Here is a 15,832-nt window from a genome sequence, read left to right on the forward strand (position 1 = left end):
AAGTCCAGAACAGCCAGCACAGAGAAACCCTATTTAAAAACAAAACAAAACCCACAAATAAATAAATAAGTAAATAAATACGTAAATAGCGAGCAAGGAGAGGGCTGAACGTGGTAGTGAACGCCTTTAATCCCAGCACTCGGGAGTTGGGTGCCTCTCTCTACCCATCCTCCTGACTTCCTCTTACTGCTGGTTGCTTGCTCTACCCCTTGACCTATCGTTGATTTTATTCAGTCCTGTTTACAATATTCAAGCAGAAAGCTCTCGGATTAAGGGTGTGTGCTAGGGCTGAGCCACACCACAACCAGAAACAGGTGTTTCCAGAAAACAACACAAGCTCGGGGTTCACAGTGTGATCAGACATCCTGCAACATTTCCCCCTTTTTGTCTAACTAAAAAGGAAAGATTTTTAACCCTAACACGGTCAAACTATTCATGATAATGAAGCTGTTTCTGCCAAGCTTTCCACACTGTCCAGCCTGGTTATGTCTTGGGGTTAAGTAATTTTGAGTTCAAAGTTCTGTGAAGTGTTGGTGTCAGTATCCTGTGAACTCAGCAATTTGAATGTCTTGAGCAGTGTGTAGTCCGAAGCTGATCTTTGGGTGCTGTTGGTCAGCTTGGTGGCCGTCCTGACTGGGGAGAACACAGCAGTCAACCGAAAGGTGTCCATGGTTTATGTAGAACCAGGCAGCGGAAGAGGCATGGAGCAGTGTTTCCCAGTGGTTAGCGTTACCACAATCCAGGTGGATTCATCATTGCAGGGCCCCGCCATCTTCCTAGAGTCCTCAAAGGTTCCTGTTAGGAATGGCAGAAAGCTTACGGCATTTTAAATGCCACATTCAGCATTTCTCTGAAAGGTTTGAGGCCTGCAGTCTATTAAGTACATCCAAGATACAGAAACTTTGTTCTTAGTTACTAGCTTCAGATTCAGACCTGAACACTCATTCAGGAAGGTAGGTGAACCTTATTTCTAGGATTAGTATTTTGGATGACTACTAGTAATGCAACAGAAAATTTATATCTACATAATAATCCTGTCATTTTGAGGTAATATTTATATGTTAAGAAAAGTTTTAAAGAGTCCAATGAAAACCACAAGATTATGAGATTAGCGCCAATAGAATAGTCCCTTATTTTTGTTTTTCTCTATCCCATACAAGGTGGTTTTTCTGACATGAGACAGAGATTTTGGGTTTTCCTTTAACAAGCATGCATGGGTTTAGAGAAGGAGAGAGCCACGCTCCAACCCCCAAACCAACTTTAATTTTTATTTGAACTGAGAGCACATAAAGATCATTTGCCATTATGTCTGTAGAGGGCAGCAGAGACAAGATGGAGGTGGGTGATACCACGAGGCCAATTTACTCTTTTTCTAGGGACATTGTCTCTTGATGATCTGTCCTTCTTCTTCTGATGGTTCATCTGTCCAGTGGTTTTCAGATGCCTTAGTTGGATGCTTTTCTTCTCCTGGAAACATAAAAACCAAAACCCTGCCCCAACCCTAACTCTTGGGGGAGTGGCTTGTTTCCTTTTTTTGGTAGGTTATATCTTTTCTGGTGCAAAACGTTCTTTTGACAACAGAAAAAGTTTTATCTTTCAATTGAAATTTTTAAAATTCTTTTGGTATCTTGAAACTAAATATACCTTAGCATGTGTGAATAAGTATGCCCGTACCCCCCTTTTTCTTTCTATATACATTCAAGATTTAAGTGTGTTTATTTTTAGATCACAAAGGATATTCACTTTTAATTTCAGCCTGCCTTTTGCAAGTGCCTTTTAAATTTAAATCACTGTAACTCTTGTGGACATGCCTCTGCCTCCCAAGTGCTAGGATTAAAGGTATGTACCACAACCTGACTATGAAATTAAAACAGTTATTCTCATAGGGTTGCCCTGGATTAATTTGGTTCTCCATTTCCTCTTATTTTTTAGTATTAGGGGTGAACTTTCAAGTTTTTTGAATGTGTAATCTATTATTCTTGCTGGTTTATTCTGAATTTGTTCCATGGAAATTTTAATATTCTTAATTACACATGATGCATATTTGTTCACTATTTCATTATTTTCAAATGTTTTGTCTGTCCTGCCTTCATGAGCTACATAAAGTCTGATGTCTCTGCTAAGTTTTGCTAGGTTTTGCCATTTCCATTCATGCCTTCCATGACCAGATGATTATCATTGCCATTTACCTGCAAATTGGTGGTTTTCCATTTTGATGACCATACAGCTATACTATTGTGCACACACCACGGAGAAGACAGACATTTTCCTTTAGCTGTCTTAGCTGTTTGTCTTTTGGCCAACAATGCTCTGCTAATTCTGTGGTTCCTTCCTCAACATTGGCCATGTCACCCCCCCCAGTCTACAGGCTTCCACTTTCCATTAGTTTTGGTTCCATCAGTGGTTGATGAAGCATCAGTAAACCATGCATCAGACAAATGTTGTGGCCATCCCACTGGTCCCCACAGTTCAATAGGTGCCGCTTTTGGGGGAAGGGTGAGCAGTTTAGGCATGGGGGTTACAGATAACTGAGCTACTTCCTCAGAGCAGGAGGGCACAGACTTCTTTACTACCACATTCTGATCGCGACGAAATTCAGATAGTTTCCAGTTGTACCGTAATACCCGTCCTTCCATGGCTAAGCCTGTGGAAGACTCTGCCTTCGAACGGGTCAAATCCATCATTGTAAAGGGGTGCCCGTGTGACCATAGAGTGGTTGACAATGACTAAGTATAAGGCTCCTCCCCTGCCTTGTAAAATGCCCAGATTTGTGTCTCAAGGAGAGAATATTTATTCTCCCTATACAGAAAGTGTTTGCAATAGAAGCCAACAAACGTTGGCGAGTTCCTTTTTGCTTTATGAAGAGTCCCCAGTTGCCAACTCACCAATAAATGCGCCATCCATAATTAGGGTCTCGTCCGGTTCAGAAGCGGTCAGGGCTGCATGCACAGACCTGAGTTTCCTAGCAGTCGCAGAAGCTGCTCTTTGTCCCTCTCTCCGGTGGAAGTTAGCTGCCTTTCTAGCACCCTTGTAGAGGGGTTTATAACAATCTGTAAGTTTCCACTCACATCCCCTATCCCCTGGAGGTCCACTCGATGTTCACTAGATTCCTTTCTACCTGAAAACTTTCTTGTAGGTATTCTTGTTCAATTTCTAATAATCAACGATCTCAGACAAGCCAGTTTAAAAGAGTCCAATCTTTATCTTGTTTTTTTTTCTTTCTTCATAATTTTACCACCTCCTAGAATTCTGCATTCATATCTTCATTCTGTCGTTCATCCTCTGCCCCATACAGTTGTATGATAAAACTCATGATTTCATAGAACTGGTCAAATTTCCGTCAACCTTTTCTCAACTGAGTGATAATGCTGAGTATATAGAAGCTGCTCAATAAATATTTTGTTGCCTAACATTTTTAAAAAGTCCATCAAGTGAGTAAACCATGGGAACCATAGGATTGTACCTTTTTATTTTTCATTTTTTTATTTTTTAGATGTCTATTTCACAGATTGACTATGTTTATGCTTACCGTACTTTGTTTAAATATAATGTTTTTTACTTTTGACTTCTAAATTTTTGAAGTGAAGTAATAACATTTTTATTCCACCAGATGGAAGTATGAAGCTGAAAAACTGATCATCATACTATGCATTTTGTTGTTGCTTTTTGTTTATGTCTAATATAATAAAGTTTCATATTTGGTAACAAAAAAAATAATCTGTAAATATGGTGTGTGATTGCTCTAGCGTGCAAACATACCAATCAGGAGCCACACCTGATTGGTGGGTGGTGGGATTAAAAGCATGTGCCACCATCACCACCTCCTTCACTCTAACTCTAGAATCTAGGAAACAACTTGTAGAGATCTGCCTGTCTCTGCTGAGATTAAAGGCGTGGGCTACCACGGCCCTGCTCAATATTTATCTCAGCTGCAAATCACTCCAGCTCTTAGAGATTTAGAAAACGGGTTTGAACTGCAGTAACCTTTTGAATTTACTTAGAACATTTAAATCTCTTAGCTGTATTATACCAAACAACAAAAACATCCTTTTTTATTTAAGGAAAAACCCAAAAGCTGATGTCCAAGACGGTGTGGGCCACGTAGCAATCTACAGTCTAGCACTGTTACATGGAATTAAGTCGTGGTTTAAGGAAACCCATTTTTTATTTCATGCCAGTAAGGCAAGTGTGCCTTTGCTAAGTTTTCATTCTACAATCTTATTATTTTTTATTTTTATTTTTTCATGCCTGATCAAGTGAAAGGCATAGTTGGTCTTTAGATGTTTGTTTGGACTGAATGACCGAGCTGTCTAATGAACTATCACTTCCCGTCATTCAGATCTCTCCTGTTCACACCTAATCTTATCAACCTTGATGTTAACCACAGCTTTTCTTCCCCTGCGGAAACAAAGACAAAACCTCTTCTCCAATGTAGCACCTATCCCAGTTTCCACTCTGAGGTCAACACATCTTCAAAATATACAGTCTGATGTAATACAGTAGCTTTTTTTCTAATATTCAATGTCTCTCCGCAGCTGTTGTGTCCTGCTTATGGACAACCTGGACAGTCTGTGACTGTTCTCAGTGATACCTTTTAATATTTTTCTCAGAGGCATTCTTTATTTTATGGTTTGTTTCTAAGATTGGAGGAATGTTAACCTGTGTTTTCCATTGTTGCAACAAATCACATCTCCATAAATTCATGGCAACATTAGTCACATATGTTTTTAATTTTTCTATTTGTTCTTCTGGCCTTATACACTTGACTCACCTTACACTTTATTTTACCTGAGATAAAGTTCCAATCCCTAGAAGCTGAATATTCACCCCCCACCCTACAATAGGCCAATCTGGATGTCAAGATTTTGGTGAAATTATTGTTACATCTGCTTCTGTGTCTACTAAATATTCAATTTCAATGTCATTTATTCATATTTTTAGCTGATCACTTATAGCAGTTTGCAAAATGCTTGTTATCCTTCTGTATTTTTTTTCTCCAAGACAGGGTCTCACTACATAGCTCTGGCTGTCCTAGAACTTACTCTGTAGACCAGGCTGGCCTCAAACTCAGAGATCTGCCTGCCTCTGCCTACTGAGTGCTGGGATTAAAGGTGTGGGCCACCACCACCTGGCAATGTTTTCTTTATTTTAATTATGACATAGTTTTTCTAAACTCTGTAATTACTATTTTCTGGGAATGTCACGGGATAATAAAGGGGTAATCATGCAATGTTTGTAATATCTGGGAGCGCTGGATGGCAGAGACTGAGGTTGATTGATCGCTTCTGTGCTTTTGGTATTCTGTGTCTGGGAAGAACAGAGAATGCTAATTTATCCTTAAGTGCTTCGGACAACATAGTTCTTAACATTGACCGTACGATTTCAGACTCCCACCCGAAAAGTAAAAATACTACAGTAAAAGGCATATTTACCAAGATGCAAATCTGGCTTCTGAAAAAAATCATTAAGGACATTCTGAATCTGCAGAGACAGGAAGGAGAAAGTATATTACTCCTCAATGACCACATATTAAGTTTTTCAGACTAAAAGCCAAAAATGGTCTTTCTAAGCACTGAGTGAGCCTATCCTGTTTAGGTTAGTATTTTACCTTCCCATGCATGTACTCATTGATTTCTGTTCTTTTCTGTGTGAGGACTGAGACACTGAGAATGATCCTGTTTTGTCTCCTCCTGGGGACATTTCTAGCAACCTCTGACAGCTGAGTGTGATATAAGGCACATTTGCAACTGTCTCGGCAATCCTCAGAATTACCTTTATTTCCTTGTGTGATTACTAAACACAAATTTTCAGAATTCTTTTTGGCTTCTTTAAAAGATAGATTTTCCTTTCTATAAAGAATTTTTAGATTCACACTAAACTGAACAGACTGCACAGAATACACGCACGCACACACGCACGCACGCACGCACGCACACAATCTCTCTGACTACCAATATTCTGTGCTGGAGCTGTAGACCCGTTACAAATTATGGGACGACAATGGCACCATTTCCTCTAAAGCCCAGTTTTTATGTAGGGTGACTTTTGGTGTTTTGTGTTCTGGGGTTTTTGACAAATGTATGATGGTGGGGTCTATCAATGTGGTACCATAAAGGGCTGTTTCACTATCTTTACTCGCTAGGAAACAGAGCCAGCTTTGATGCCCAACAACACATGAATGGATAAAGGAAGTGTGGAACGTATACATATGGAATTCTATTCAGCAGTACAAAATCATTAAATCACATTTGCAGGAAAATGGTCAGAGCTCAAGCTAGTTATGCCAAACAGAATAAGCCAGAGTTAAAAAAAAAAAAAAAAAAGACAAATATTGAGCGTTTTCTCTCACATGGGGAACCTTGATTTAAAGTGTATGTGTATAGGTCGGGAAGGTAGAGAGGGGACCAGGAGAGAAAAGGGAGAGGTCTAAAGGAAGGACAGAGAGCACAGAAGTATGTAATGGACACATGTGATTTGAAAGCAGAAAGGGAGACAATCTGAGAGGAAGAAGGGGACCAGCAAGAGAGAGACAGGGACTTGGGCTAGGACTGTGGGAAAGGATGATTTAAGAACAAAGCGTAATATATTACACACATTTTAGATAATGTGATATATCTTATATCATATTACATTACGTTTCTCTTATACATAATAGCATATTATATATATGAAAATGCCAAGAAACATTTTACTTAAATGCTAACTTAAAAATAAAAAATCCCGTGTTCCACCTACTTATTTTTCCTTCCCTAATGCCAACCACATCTTTTTACTGTTTCCGTAATTTTCCCTTTTCCAGAATGTCATGTAATTAGAATCACATAATTAGTATTCAGTCTTTTCTGTTTGGTTTCTCCAACTTTGTCACATGTTCTTAAGTTTCCTCTGTGTCTTTAATGGCGTGATATCTCCCTTCCTTTTAGCACCAGCATCCTATTGCATGACAGGGCGCCGATTGACTTATCTCCATTTAATTCAGGTTATCTAAGTCACTCTCCTGTGTGGACACCTATGAGTAAAGCTGCTGTGCACATTAACACACAGGACAGGGAACTAAGTGGTTTGGCTAAGTGTAGAAGATTGCTAGTTTTGAATTGTACGTTATAAAAGTATGTCTAGTTTGTGTGTTTAAAATGCACACAAAAATTACCAACTTAAATTTTTTTGTTTGTTTAGAAAGAGTTTCTCCCCCCATGTGTTTTGCCTGCATGTGTGTCTGCACCACACGTCTGTGGGGCCTCAGAGGCTAGAAGAGGGCATCAGATCCGCTGGAACTGGAGTGACGTACAGCTGCGAGGTACTGCGTGGGTGCACGGAATTGAACCAGGGTCTTCTGGAGGAGCAGCCCATGAGCGCTTTTTAAGTGCTGAGCTGTCTCTCCAGCCCCTGGAGATAGAGTTTTACAATGTAGCCCGCGCTGGTTTCAAATGGATAGCAGTCTTTCTGCCTTAGCCTCCCAGGTTCTGAGATGAGAGGCATGTGTCAATTTAGTAATTTTTAAAGAATATGTGTGAATATATACTACAAATTTAATGTTTTTCTTTTTACAAATTTAAAATTCTAACCCGATGACGACCAGTTCCTCTTCCTCTCATCTTTTCCCCTTGCAACTGCCATCTTGCTGGTTTCTCTGAATGTAACTGCTTGAGTTTGTTCTGTTTCCCAAGAAAGTCTTTCCAAGTGGCTGTGCTGTTTCACATTCCCACAAGCAGTGAGTGAATGTTCTTCCTGCTCTACATCCTTGCAGCACTGATTGTTAGTGTTCTGCGTTTTAACCATTATCATGGGTTGGTCATGGCATTTCATTTCTGTTTTAATTCACAGTCCCTAAGCCTGGTGAGATTGCTAAGTGAATAAAGACGTTTGCCACCAGGCCTGATGCCACGAGTTTGATCCCTAGGACCCAGATGATGGAAGAAAAGAACCGAATCCTGAAAATTGTTCTCTGAACTCACTGTAGTATGCCACGCCCCTACATCCCCATATAAAATGAATGAATGACAGTAATAAAAATTTTAATTAATTAAAAATTTAATTTTTTAATTGCATGAGGTGTCTCACAGGTTTATTTGCCATTTTCATAGTGTATCTTTGGTGATATATTTTGTTCATGTGTTTTGTTCAGTGTGTGTGCCCTGTGCGTGTTTCAGATAGGGTGTCACCACGTAGATTATGCTGGTCTTGAACTTGAAATTGTCCTCCTGCCTCAGCCTCCTGAATGCTGGTTTTGTGTGTTACCACGCCTGACTTTTGCCTATTTTTTTAAAAGGGCTATTTACTATTTTATTGTTGAATTTCAATTAATAATTATTTTTAATATTTTGGACAACAGTTTTTAATAAGTTTTGTGTTTTGTTAATTTTGCCTTCACAGCTATTCTTCCTTGGTCCGTTTAAAGTCAGTCACCTGGAATTGTATCTTATGATTAAATATTTTCAAAACTCTACATATGTAAGAAAAAATGCTTAATTCTTAGAGAGTGGCTGTGCTTTGTAGCTAAGAGATGTGGTCTCACAGATATCACAAAAAGACACACGCACACGAAATCTGTCTTTGTAATGATTATGTTGGAAACTATCTTGTCAGAATCAAGATATTAAAAATCTTACCAGATTTGTATTTTATTTTTTATATCCAAGAGAAAAATTGAAGAAATTAAGAAGCTCCCACAGAGTAGGAGGGCCAAGAGTTGACCTAGTTCAGGCATGATGAGGATTTCAAGGGAAGCCTCTGACGGTCCACTTACCGTGCTAGCACTTCCCTGTTACCGCTCCCCCGTCCACCCTCCCCGAGCGTCCCCTCTCTTACCACAGCTATAGGAATCATTCCTTTGGTGTTGAGAACCCATTCACTGAACTGCTCCTCCAGGGCCTGTTTTCTGACGGAGGCCACCTGGACCTTGACAGTGCTGATGTATTCTCTTTGTTCTCTCTTTTCTTTAACTTTCTCCTTCATCCTGGATACTCTGGAGTATGAGAACAGAGAATACATGTTAAGGGCCCTTGGTTTGCTTCGGATACTTCAATGGCAGAATCCAAAAGTTCAGAGCCTCATTTAAACGCCTTTTTTCCATCATCACTGACTGCATTCAGCATTCGTCTTAGGCTAATTTCTACCATTATTTAACTTTTTACAAATGCTGGCCTATTTTATCTAAGACGTATTGGTGGCACACACCTATAATCCCAGCACTTAGGGAGGCAGAGGTAGGTGGATCTCTGTGAGTTCAAGGCCAGCCTGGTCTATAAAGTGAGTCCAGGACAGCCAAAGCTATACAGAGAGACCCTGTCTTGAAAAGCAAAAAAAAAAAAAAAAAACTAAACAAAACAAAAAACACTAAACAAAACAAAAAGGAAGTATTGGTGGGAATGTTAACACACAGTTATGAAAAACTGTGGAGATTCTGAAAAACATAGAAAAATAGTTACCAAAAGATACAGAAATCTTACTTGTGACTATTTTTCCAAAAGACTTGAAGTCAGTTTGTTAGAAAGAAGTTTGCATTCACATATTAATTGTCACACGATTCACAGTAGCCAACTACAGAATCAGTTCTGAATGGATAAAGATCACGCGGCATATAAGCACCACAGATTATTATGTATCCTTAAAAAAAAAAAAAAAAAGCAGAAGGATGCTGTTTGTGAAACATAGACAGAGCTGGAGAATTAGGCCAAGTGAAATATACCAGGTATAGAAAGACAAATGCCGCTTGTTATTACTTATCTATAGGAAAAAAATCAATGGCAGATACAGAGGAGATAATGACAGAGAACAGAAGAATAAGGTTTTAAAGTAAGTATCTATTGCACAATAATATAGTTCATAATAGAATATTGCATATTTTAAAAATTGCTAAGAGTATAACTTTCAAATGTTCTTTCCATAAAAGCAACTATTTGAGGTGAAAAATAATGCTTGATTTAATTATACTACATATTTATACATCATAACATCACTGTATAAATATATACAAATATAATTAGTAATTTACAGGGTTTGTTTTGTTTCTTTTATAGGAAGGAGAAGAAGCTTTCCTACACACTCTGTAGAACCTACAGGTCATTAGCTTTATTCCTTCCCTGGAGAGAAACATGGATGATGCCCTTCTAAGAGGCCATTCTGATGCTCAGGACCAAACCTGAGAAATCTGCCTGGGAGTGTCTCTTCCTGGCCTGTTGCTGCTGTCTAGCCAGAGTCAAATGCTTGTGCAGCCCTGCTGATGTCCTGAGTACAAGAGTAACTATTGTCCTCAGCCAGAGATGCATCACCAGGCTGAGGATGGCAAAGAATGGAGGCTTCAGTTGTTCTTATGTTAATCATCCCTATTAGAACTTAAAAAACCAACCAGACAAACAACATCCAAACTGTTTTGATCGAAATCAAATCCCATAGCGCAGAATAAAAACAACAACAAACAGCTGTGTCAATGATTTTCTCTTTTAGGTCCAACAAGATTTACAATAGCTTTTCATACTTCAGAGAGGAAGACTGAGACAATGTGACAGATTTGAGAGGCAAACAAGTTTTCAGTGAGAATGTGGATGTTAGACACCTCTAATAGTCCAGAGAAAGGACTGAATTGAAGATGTACACTCTGCCCATGTCAGACCTTTGTAATTCTCTAGGAATACAAGCCTTCAAAAATAAACTTTTGGGTCAGAAGATGGAATCAGGCAAGCAGTTTAGGAGTCCAGAAGAGCCTTTTGTGAACTTCTGAAAGATGAGTTAGTATTGTAACGGGAGAGCTAAGTTCCCTTTACGTAGCACTGAGCAGCCAAACCTCCCTGGTCCCTCGGTGTTTCCTCACCCTCCTCTTCCCAAACTGCCTTTCTCTCTCTTCTCCCAATACAGCATGTCTGAAGTGCACATTCCAATATGGCCTTCTATTCCACACGTGGTCTTACATCTAGCATTCTCTCATTATGAGTCCTCTCGTTCCCTTAGTCGGCCACACTCATTACACAAACATTTATTGGGCATTTATTATGTATTCTGCCATTACAAAGCTTAGCATCTGATGGTGGAACAGACAAGTGATTGGGACAGTGTCAGAAGTACTGAGTGTCTCCAGGTTCTCATAAGACACAAAAATCGACTCACAAAGTTCTTTTCCTGTCACATTTTCATCTGCTCAAAACGCCTTTCCCCCCTCATTTTGCCTGACTAGATCTTCCACCTGCTTTGGGTCTCAGTTGAGACATCGTATCATGATGCCCAAATTTGGAGAGGAAATCTAGTTTCATGCTGTAGAGACACTGTGTATGAGCTTCTGAATGTAATCCAAATGGATTTTAAATTGATCACGTCACTCTTCCAGGGAAGGTCTAACATTCTGTTGCCTGTGCTCCTTTATAAGAATGCTTACACCAGCCAACAGGACCCCACACCATCCAACACTTGTAACTTCGGACAGTGTAGGGCAGGTGTGACCCACACGTGGGTGCCAAATATAGCTCCCAGGGTGGGAGGGCAGCTCGGCTGGCAAAGGGCTTGCCTTGAAAGCATGGTCATCCGAGTCAGCTCCTCAGAACCCGTATTAAATGGGGGAGAAGAAAGAAGTGGAGGAGGGGGAAGAGGAGCAGGCGGAAGGGAAGGAGGAAGAGGATGAAAAAAAAAGAAGGGTTAGGTAGGCAGTGTAGGTGTGTACTTGTCACCCTGGCACTGAGGATGTGGCAGAAACAGGCGGGTTCTTGGGGTTTGCTGGCCAGCCTTGCCTACTTGGTGAGTTTCTAGCCACTGGAGAGACTGTCTGAAAAAAAAAAACTGAGCAAGGCCTAAGGAATAACACCTGAGGTTGACCTCTGGAATTCACGCACATACAACACATGCGCTGGCACACATAAAAGCTAACTAATAAAGCCAAGTATGGTAGTACACACTTTGTACCCACAACTTGGGAGGCTGAGGCAGGAGGGATTGCTGTGAGTTTGCAGCCGGCTTGGGCTTCACAGCAAGACCCTGTCTCAAACAAACAAAACAACTAAATAAGCAAACATTTCCTCCATATGAACACGTGTTATGAAATCTTTTTCTGAAAAACAAAAACAAAAAAAGCCAACAGTATACATCTCATGACAGAGTGGAAACAAGTTGGTAGAAGGCTGGCCCAGCACGTGCAGGGCCCTGAGTGTGCTCCTTACCCAGCATGAGCATCGCCCAACTCCCCTCCCACCCCGTCAATCTTAAGTAAGATGATGCCCTTCAACTGGATCTAACGGAGGCTTCGGTCCTTTCACATGACTCTAGTGTGTGTCAAGATGGCGTAACAGCAGCCAGGGCAGCCTGGGTGGAGACTCTCTTTGACCATGGCGACAACAGCTGTGTGTGCATGGCACAGAACTGTGAACTCTGTGTGTCCCCACCCGGTGTGACAGTTTTCCCTCTCATCAGTACAGGGTGAGGCTCCGCCTCCCTCCCAACCTCCCCACAATAAGCCGTCTCCACGGTGTGTGATATCTTGCTTATAAGTAATAGTTTAGGGTTTGTCAGCTCTCAGGCTCTGGGATCACATTTTCTGAAAGATAAGCCAGACTTTTCGCCACTTTTGAGGCATGTCCCACTGTCCCTGGAATGGGTACCTTACAAAATGCAGGTGACATGTGCCTAAATTATTATAATTACTGAATTCATAGTTCCTCCTGTTTTATTCAACAGATATCTAACTACAAAAATTAAGCTCCTGACATAACATATAATGACTGAAACCCTTAAGTAGCTGGCTAATCAGTGATAGTTTTAAAACATTCTGTGTATTTTATAGTAGTTTTGCTTGTATGTAGGGCTGTGCCTGCAGAGGGCACCAGATCCACTGGAATTGGAATTATAGACAGTTGTGAACCACCGGTTAGGTGCTGGGAACTGAGCTTCGGACCTCTGTAAGAGCAACAAATAATGTTAACTGCTGAGCCATTTCTCCAGCCCATCAGTGGTGTTTGGATAGATTGATAATCGGGCCTATTTGGAATTTTTATGACCTAATAAAACATCATCATAACATACTCATTAAATATTGATAATAAATTCTAGAGATTTCAAAACTAAATACTCAGTCACTCCAGATTAAGGGTAAGTATGAAAATACAATGACCCTCTTACAGTTATCAACCGAGAATAACCCTAATAATCTTATGCACCTAAAAAAAAATCATGAGCCCAAACTCATGGTGACTCCCCTGCCTGAATCTCCGCAGTTGCTGGGACTGTAATCGTGACCCTCTGTGCCTAGGTTAAAAAATAATTTTTAGAAAGAAAGGGGACATGGTAAAAGCTGGACTCACCTAGTTAGCATATTTTACGGAGCATCACTTACAGGATGCAGTGTTGGTGCTAGGGTGTTGGGGAAAGATCTGTTAAAGCTGTGGACGGTGTGATGCAGATTGTAAGCACGTGAACAATTCCGGCGGCTTCGGGTGCTTGGCCAGCCTCCCAGGGCCTCCAAAATGTGTAGAAGCACCTGATCCAGACCAGGTGTGGCAGAAGGCATCCGGAGGAGGAAGGGACACTCAAGGTAATTTCTGAAGGACAAGGAGAAACTAACCAGCTAGAGGAATGAGAAGGAAGAGGTGTTTAGTCAAAGAAAGCTGGCACCCCAGGTTCCAGAAGTGGCTAGTGAGTTGATAAGTGTGAAATAGTAAAAGTGGCCAAGGGCTGTGTGGTCTAATTTACTGTCACTGCATGCTGGGTTCCTCCCACAGGGTATGGCTAAGTTTTGACGCTGGCATTGGTGGCCAGGGTTTCCTATTTCTACATGAGGTGGCTGAGCCACTTCACTGAAGAAGTAAGAGCAAGGCAGAGGACACCAAAGTAAGGATATTCTGCACACTACTGGAGTGAGATAAGAATGTATCTGGCTTGATGGTATGGGACCAAGCTAAGAGAAAATATTTAAAAATCAAGGCAATTGGACGTATGGCCTTCAACCTCTAGAGGCCAGAGCCTCTGGTGTAAGTAAGCAAAGCTCACATTCATTTGATGAGATCAGCTCCTGGATACTTTTAGATGAATCAAGAAAAGGAAGTAGAAAGTCATAACAATTCCTGCACGTTGTGGGCAGTCTGGTGTTTCCGCTCTTAGACTGTCTCGCCTTTTCAAGCCGGGTATACAGCTCTAACTGGAGAGAAATTGACTCTGCGTTTCAGTCTCTTTAACAATTGGAATAGTCTGTGCCAAAGACTCATTCAACATCTAGTTGCAGGTTGAGAGTTGGAATATTGGGATACCATTTAAGGAGACTACAATTTTATAGTCCATAGGCAGTTGGGACTTTTTTTTTTTTTTTTTTTTGAGACCAGGTCTCATTATTCCAGGCTGGCCTCAAACCCACTCAATCGCCAAGGACGGTCTTGAATTTCTGATTTTCCTGCTTCCATCTCCTAAGCGCTGGGGTTGCAGGCACACACCACCATCTCAGGTTTATGGAACCCTGGGGCTTGAACCCAAGTTTTGTCAATGCAAGACAAGCATCCTTCCAACAGAACCACATCCCCGTCCTATATGAGCTCAACTTTTGAGTGACCATGGGGTAAGCACACCCAGAATGTCATTTACAGATGCATGCTAGACTAACCAGCATTTACGAATTATGCCTCGGGTTGAACAAAATTAGAAATTGTTTGGCTAAAACCCTACACCCATACCACTGTAATGGAAATTCAAATGCCACGGAAAGCATTATCGTTATTTTCAGGAGACTGGGCTTCACCAGATTGATAAAATCTGTTTTCCAGTACGAATTGACGGACTGACTTATCTTACTAAGGTAGTATCACCTGTGGAGAAGCAGCTGCAGGATTTCCTCTCCTGATGCCGTGTTGATTTGGCTCGGTAAAGAGGTGGCAGCTGGTATGGGGTGGGAGCCGACTGCTGTCTAGGAAGCCAGTCTCCTGGCAACCGAGGACCAAAAACATCCTTTCTGTTGCCAAGACCTACCGCTGGGAGTTGTAAAGATGAAGTAGACATTTTGAGGCATTTTGGTGTGACAGATACAAAATATAAGTACTGTGAGGTAAATCTTAGAATCCTTTGCACACAGCGTGTTCCAGTAGAAAAGACACAATAGATTTTGGCACATGGTTTGTGTAGATTACTTGAATATTGCATGTAGATTGCCTGCATCTTCATCCCTTTAAAATTGTATTTGGTTTGTGTATCACTAATGTTTGAGCATTTACACTAACTTGTTCTTCTTATTTATGAAGCTGTAATGGAGAAAGGAATTCTTTTGGAACATCTTTTTATGATTATTTCTCTTCGTGGAATAAATATACTATCATTAATGCAAAGGCTAATAAAGACAATTCACTGAAAAAAATTATCCAAAGATACGTCAGAGTACAGCAGCGATCCTTCAGGCTGGGACATAATCAGCAAATTCAAGGGTAATGGAAAGACTCAGGTGTTGGTTTCATTGTTTGTTTTTTAACCCCCCAAGTGCTGAGGTTACATGGGAGGGCTGCACACCCAGCCCTCAGGACTCTGGGATCCACTTTCCCCAGTTGTGTGGGCCGGTCTCCAAGGATCTTATGTCAAGATTGATGGAAAATAGACCCAGCTTATCTGAAATAATCTGCAATTCTCATATTAATAAGCTTCTCTTTTATTTTTTAAACTTCTTTAGTATAATTTACTGTTTTGGTTTCCAGTTTTACAGATTCTAACACACTTAAAAATGTATGTGACTCCCAGGCTACTAAAAATTCGTAATCTTGTAAGGACAAAAATTGTTCACTATCAAGTCATAAAACAGTGGAAAGAAACGTTTACATATTAATTCCTAAGCACTAGAGGAATCAGAGTCAGAAGGAAAAGATACAAGAAAAATAAAGATATT

General features: G+C 40.6%; 1 protein-coding gene across 1 annotated transcript in view; it reads right to left on the reverse strand.

Annotated features, from left to right (window-relative positions):
• Efcab5 (EF-hand calcium binding domain 5) overlaps positions 1-15,832 on the reverse strand; it is a 112,170-nt gene that overhangs the window by 72,379 nt on the left and 23,959 nt on the right. Inside the window, exons 5-6 of the mRNA XM_055619540.1 lie at positions 8,809-8,965; positions 5,433-5,481 (exon numbers count right to left, since the gene is read on the reverse strand). Coding sequence (XP_055475515.1) covers positions 5,433-5,481; positions 8,809-8,965 — 206 coding nt within the window. The remainder of the gene's footprint in view (positions 1-5,432; positions 5,482-8,808; positions 8,966-15,832) is intronic.

This window comes from Psammomys obesus, unplaced genomic scaffold (genome assembly GCF_907164565.1).
Source record: "Psammomys obesus unplaced genomic scaffold, mPsaObe1.curated_primary_1811, whole genome shotgun sequence".
NCBI lineage: Eukaryota > Metazoa > Chordata > Mammalia > Rodentia > Muridae > Psammomys > Psammomys obesus.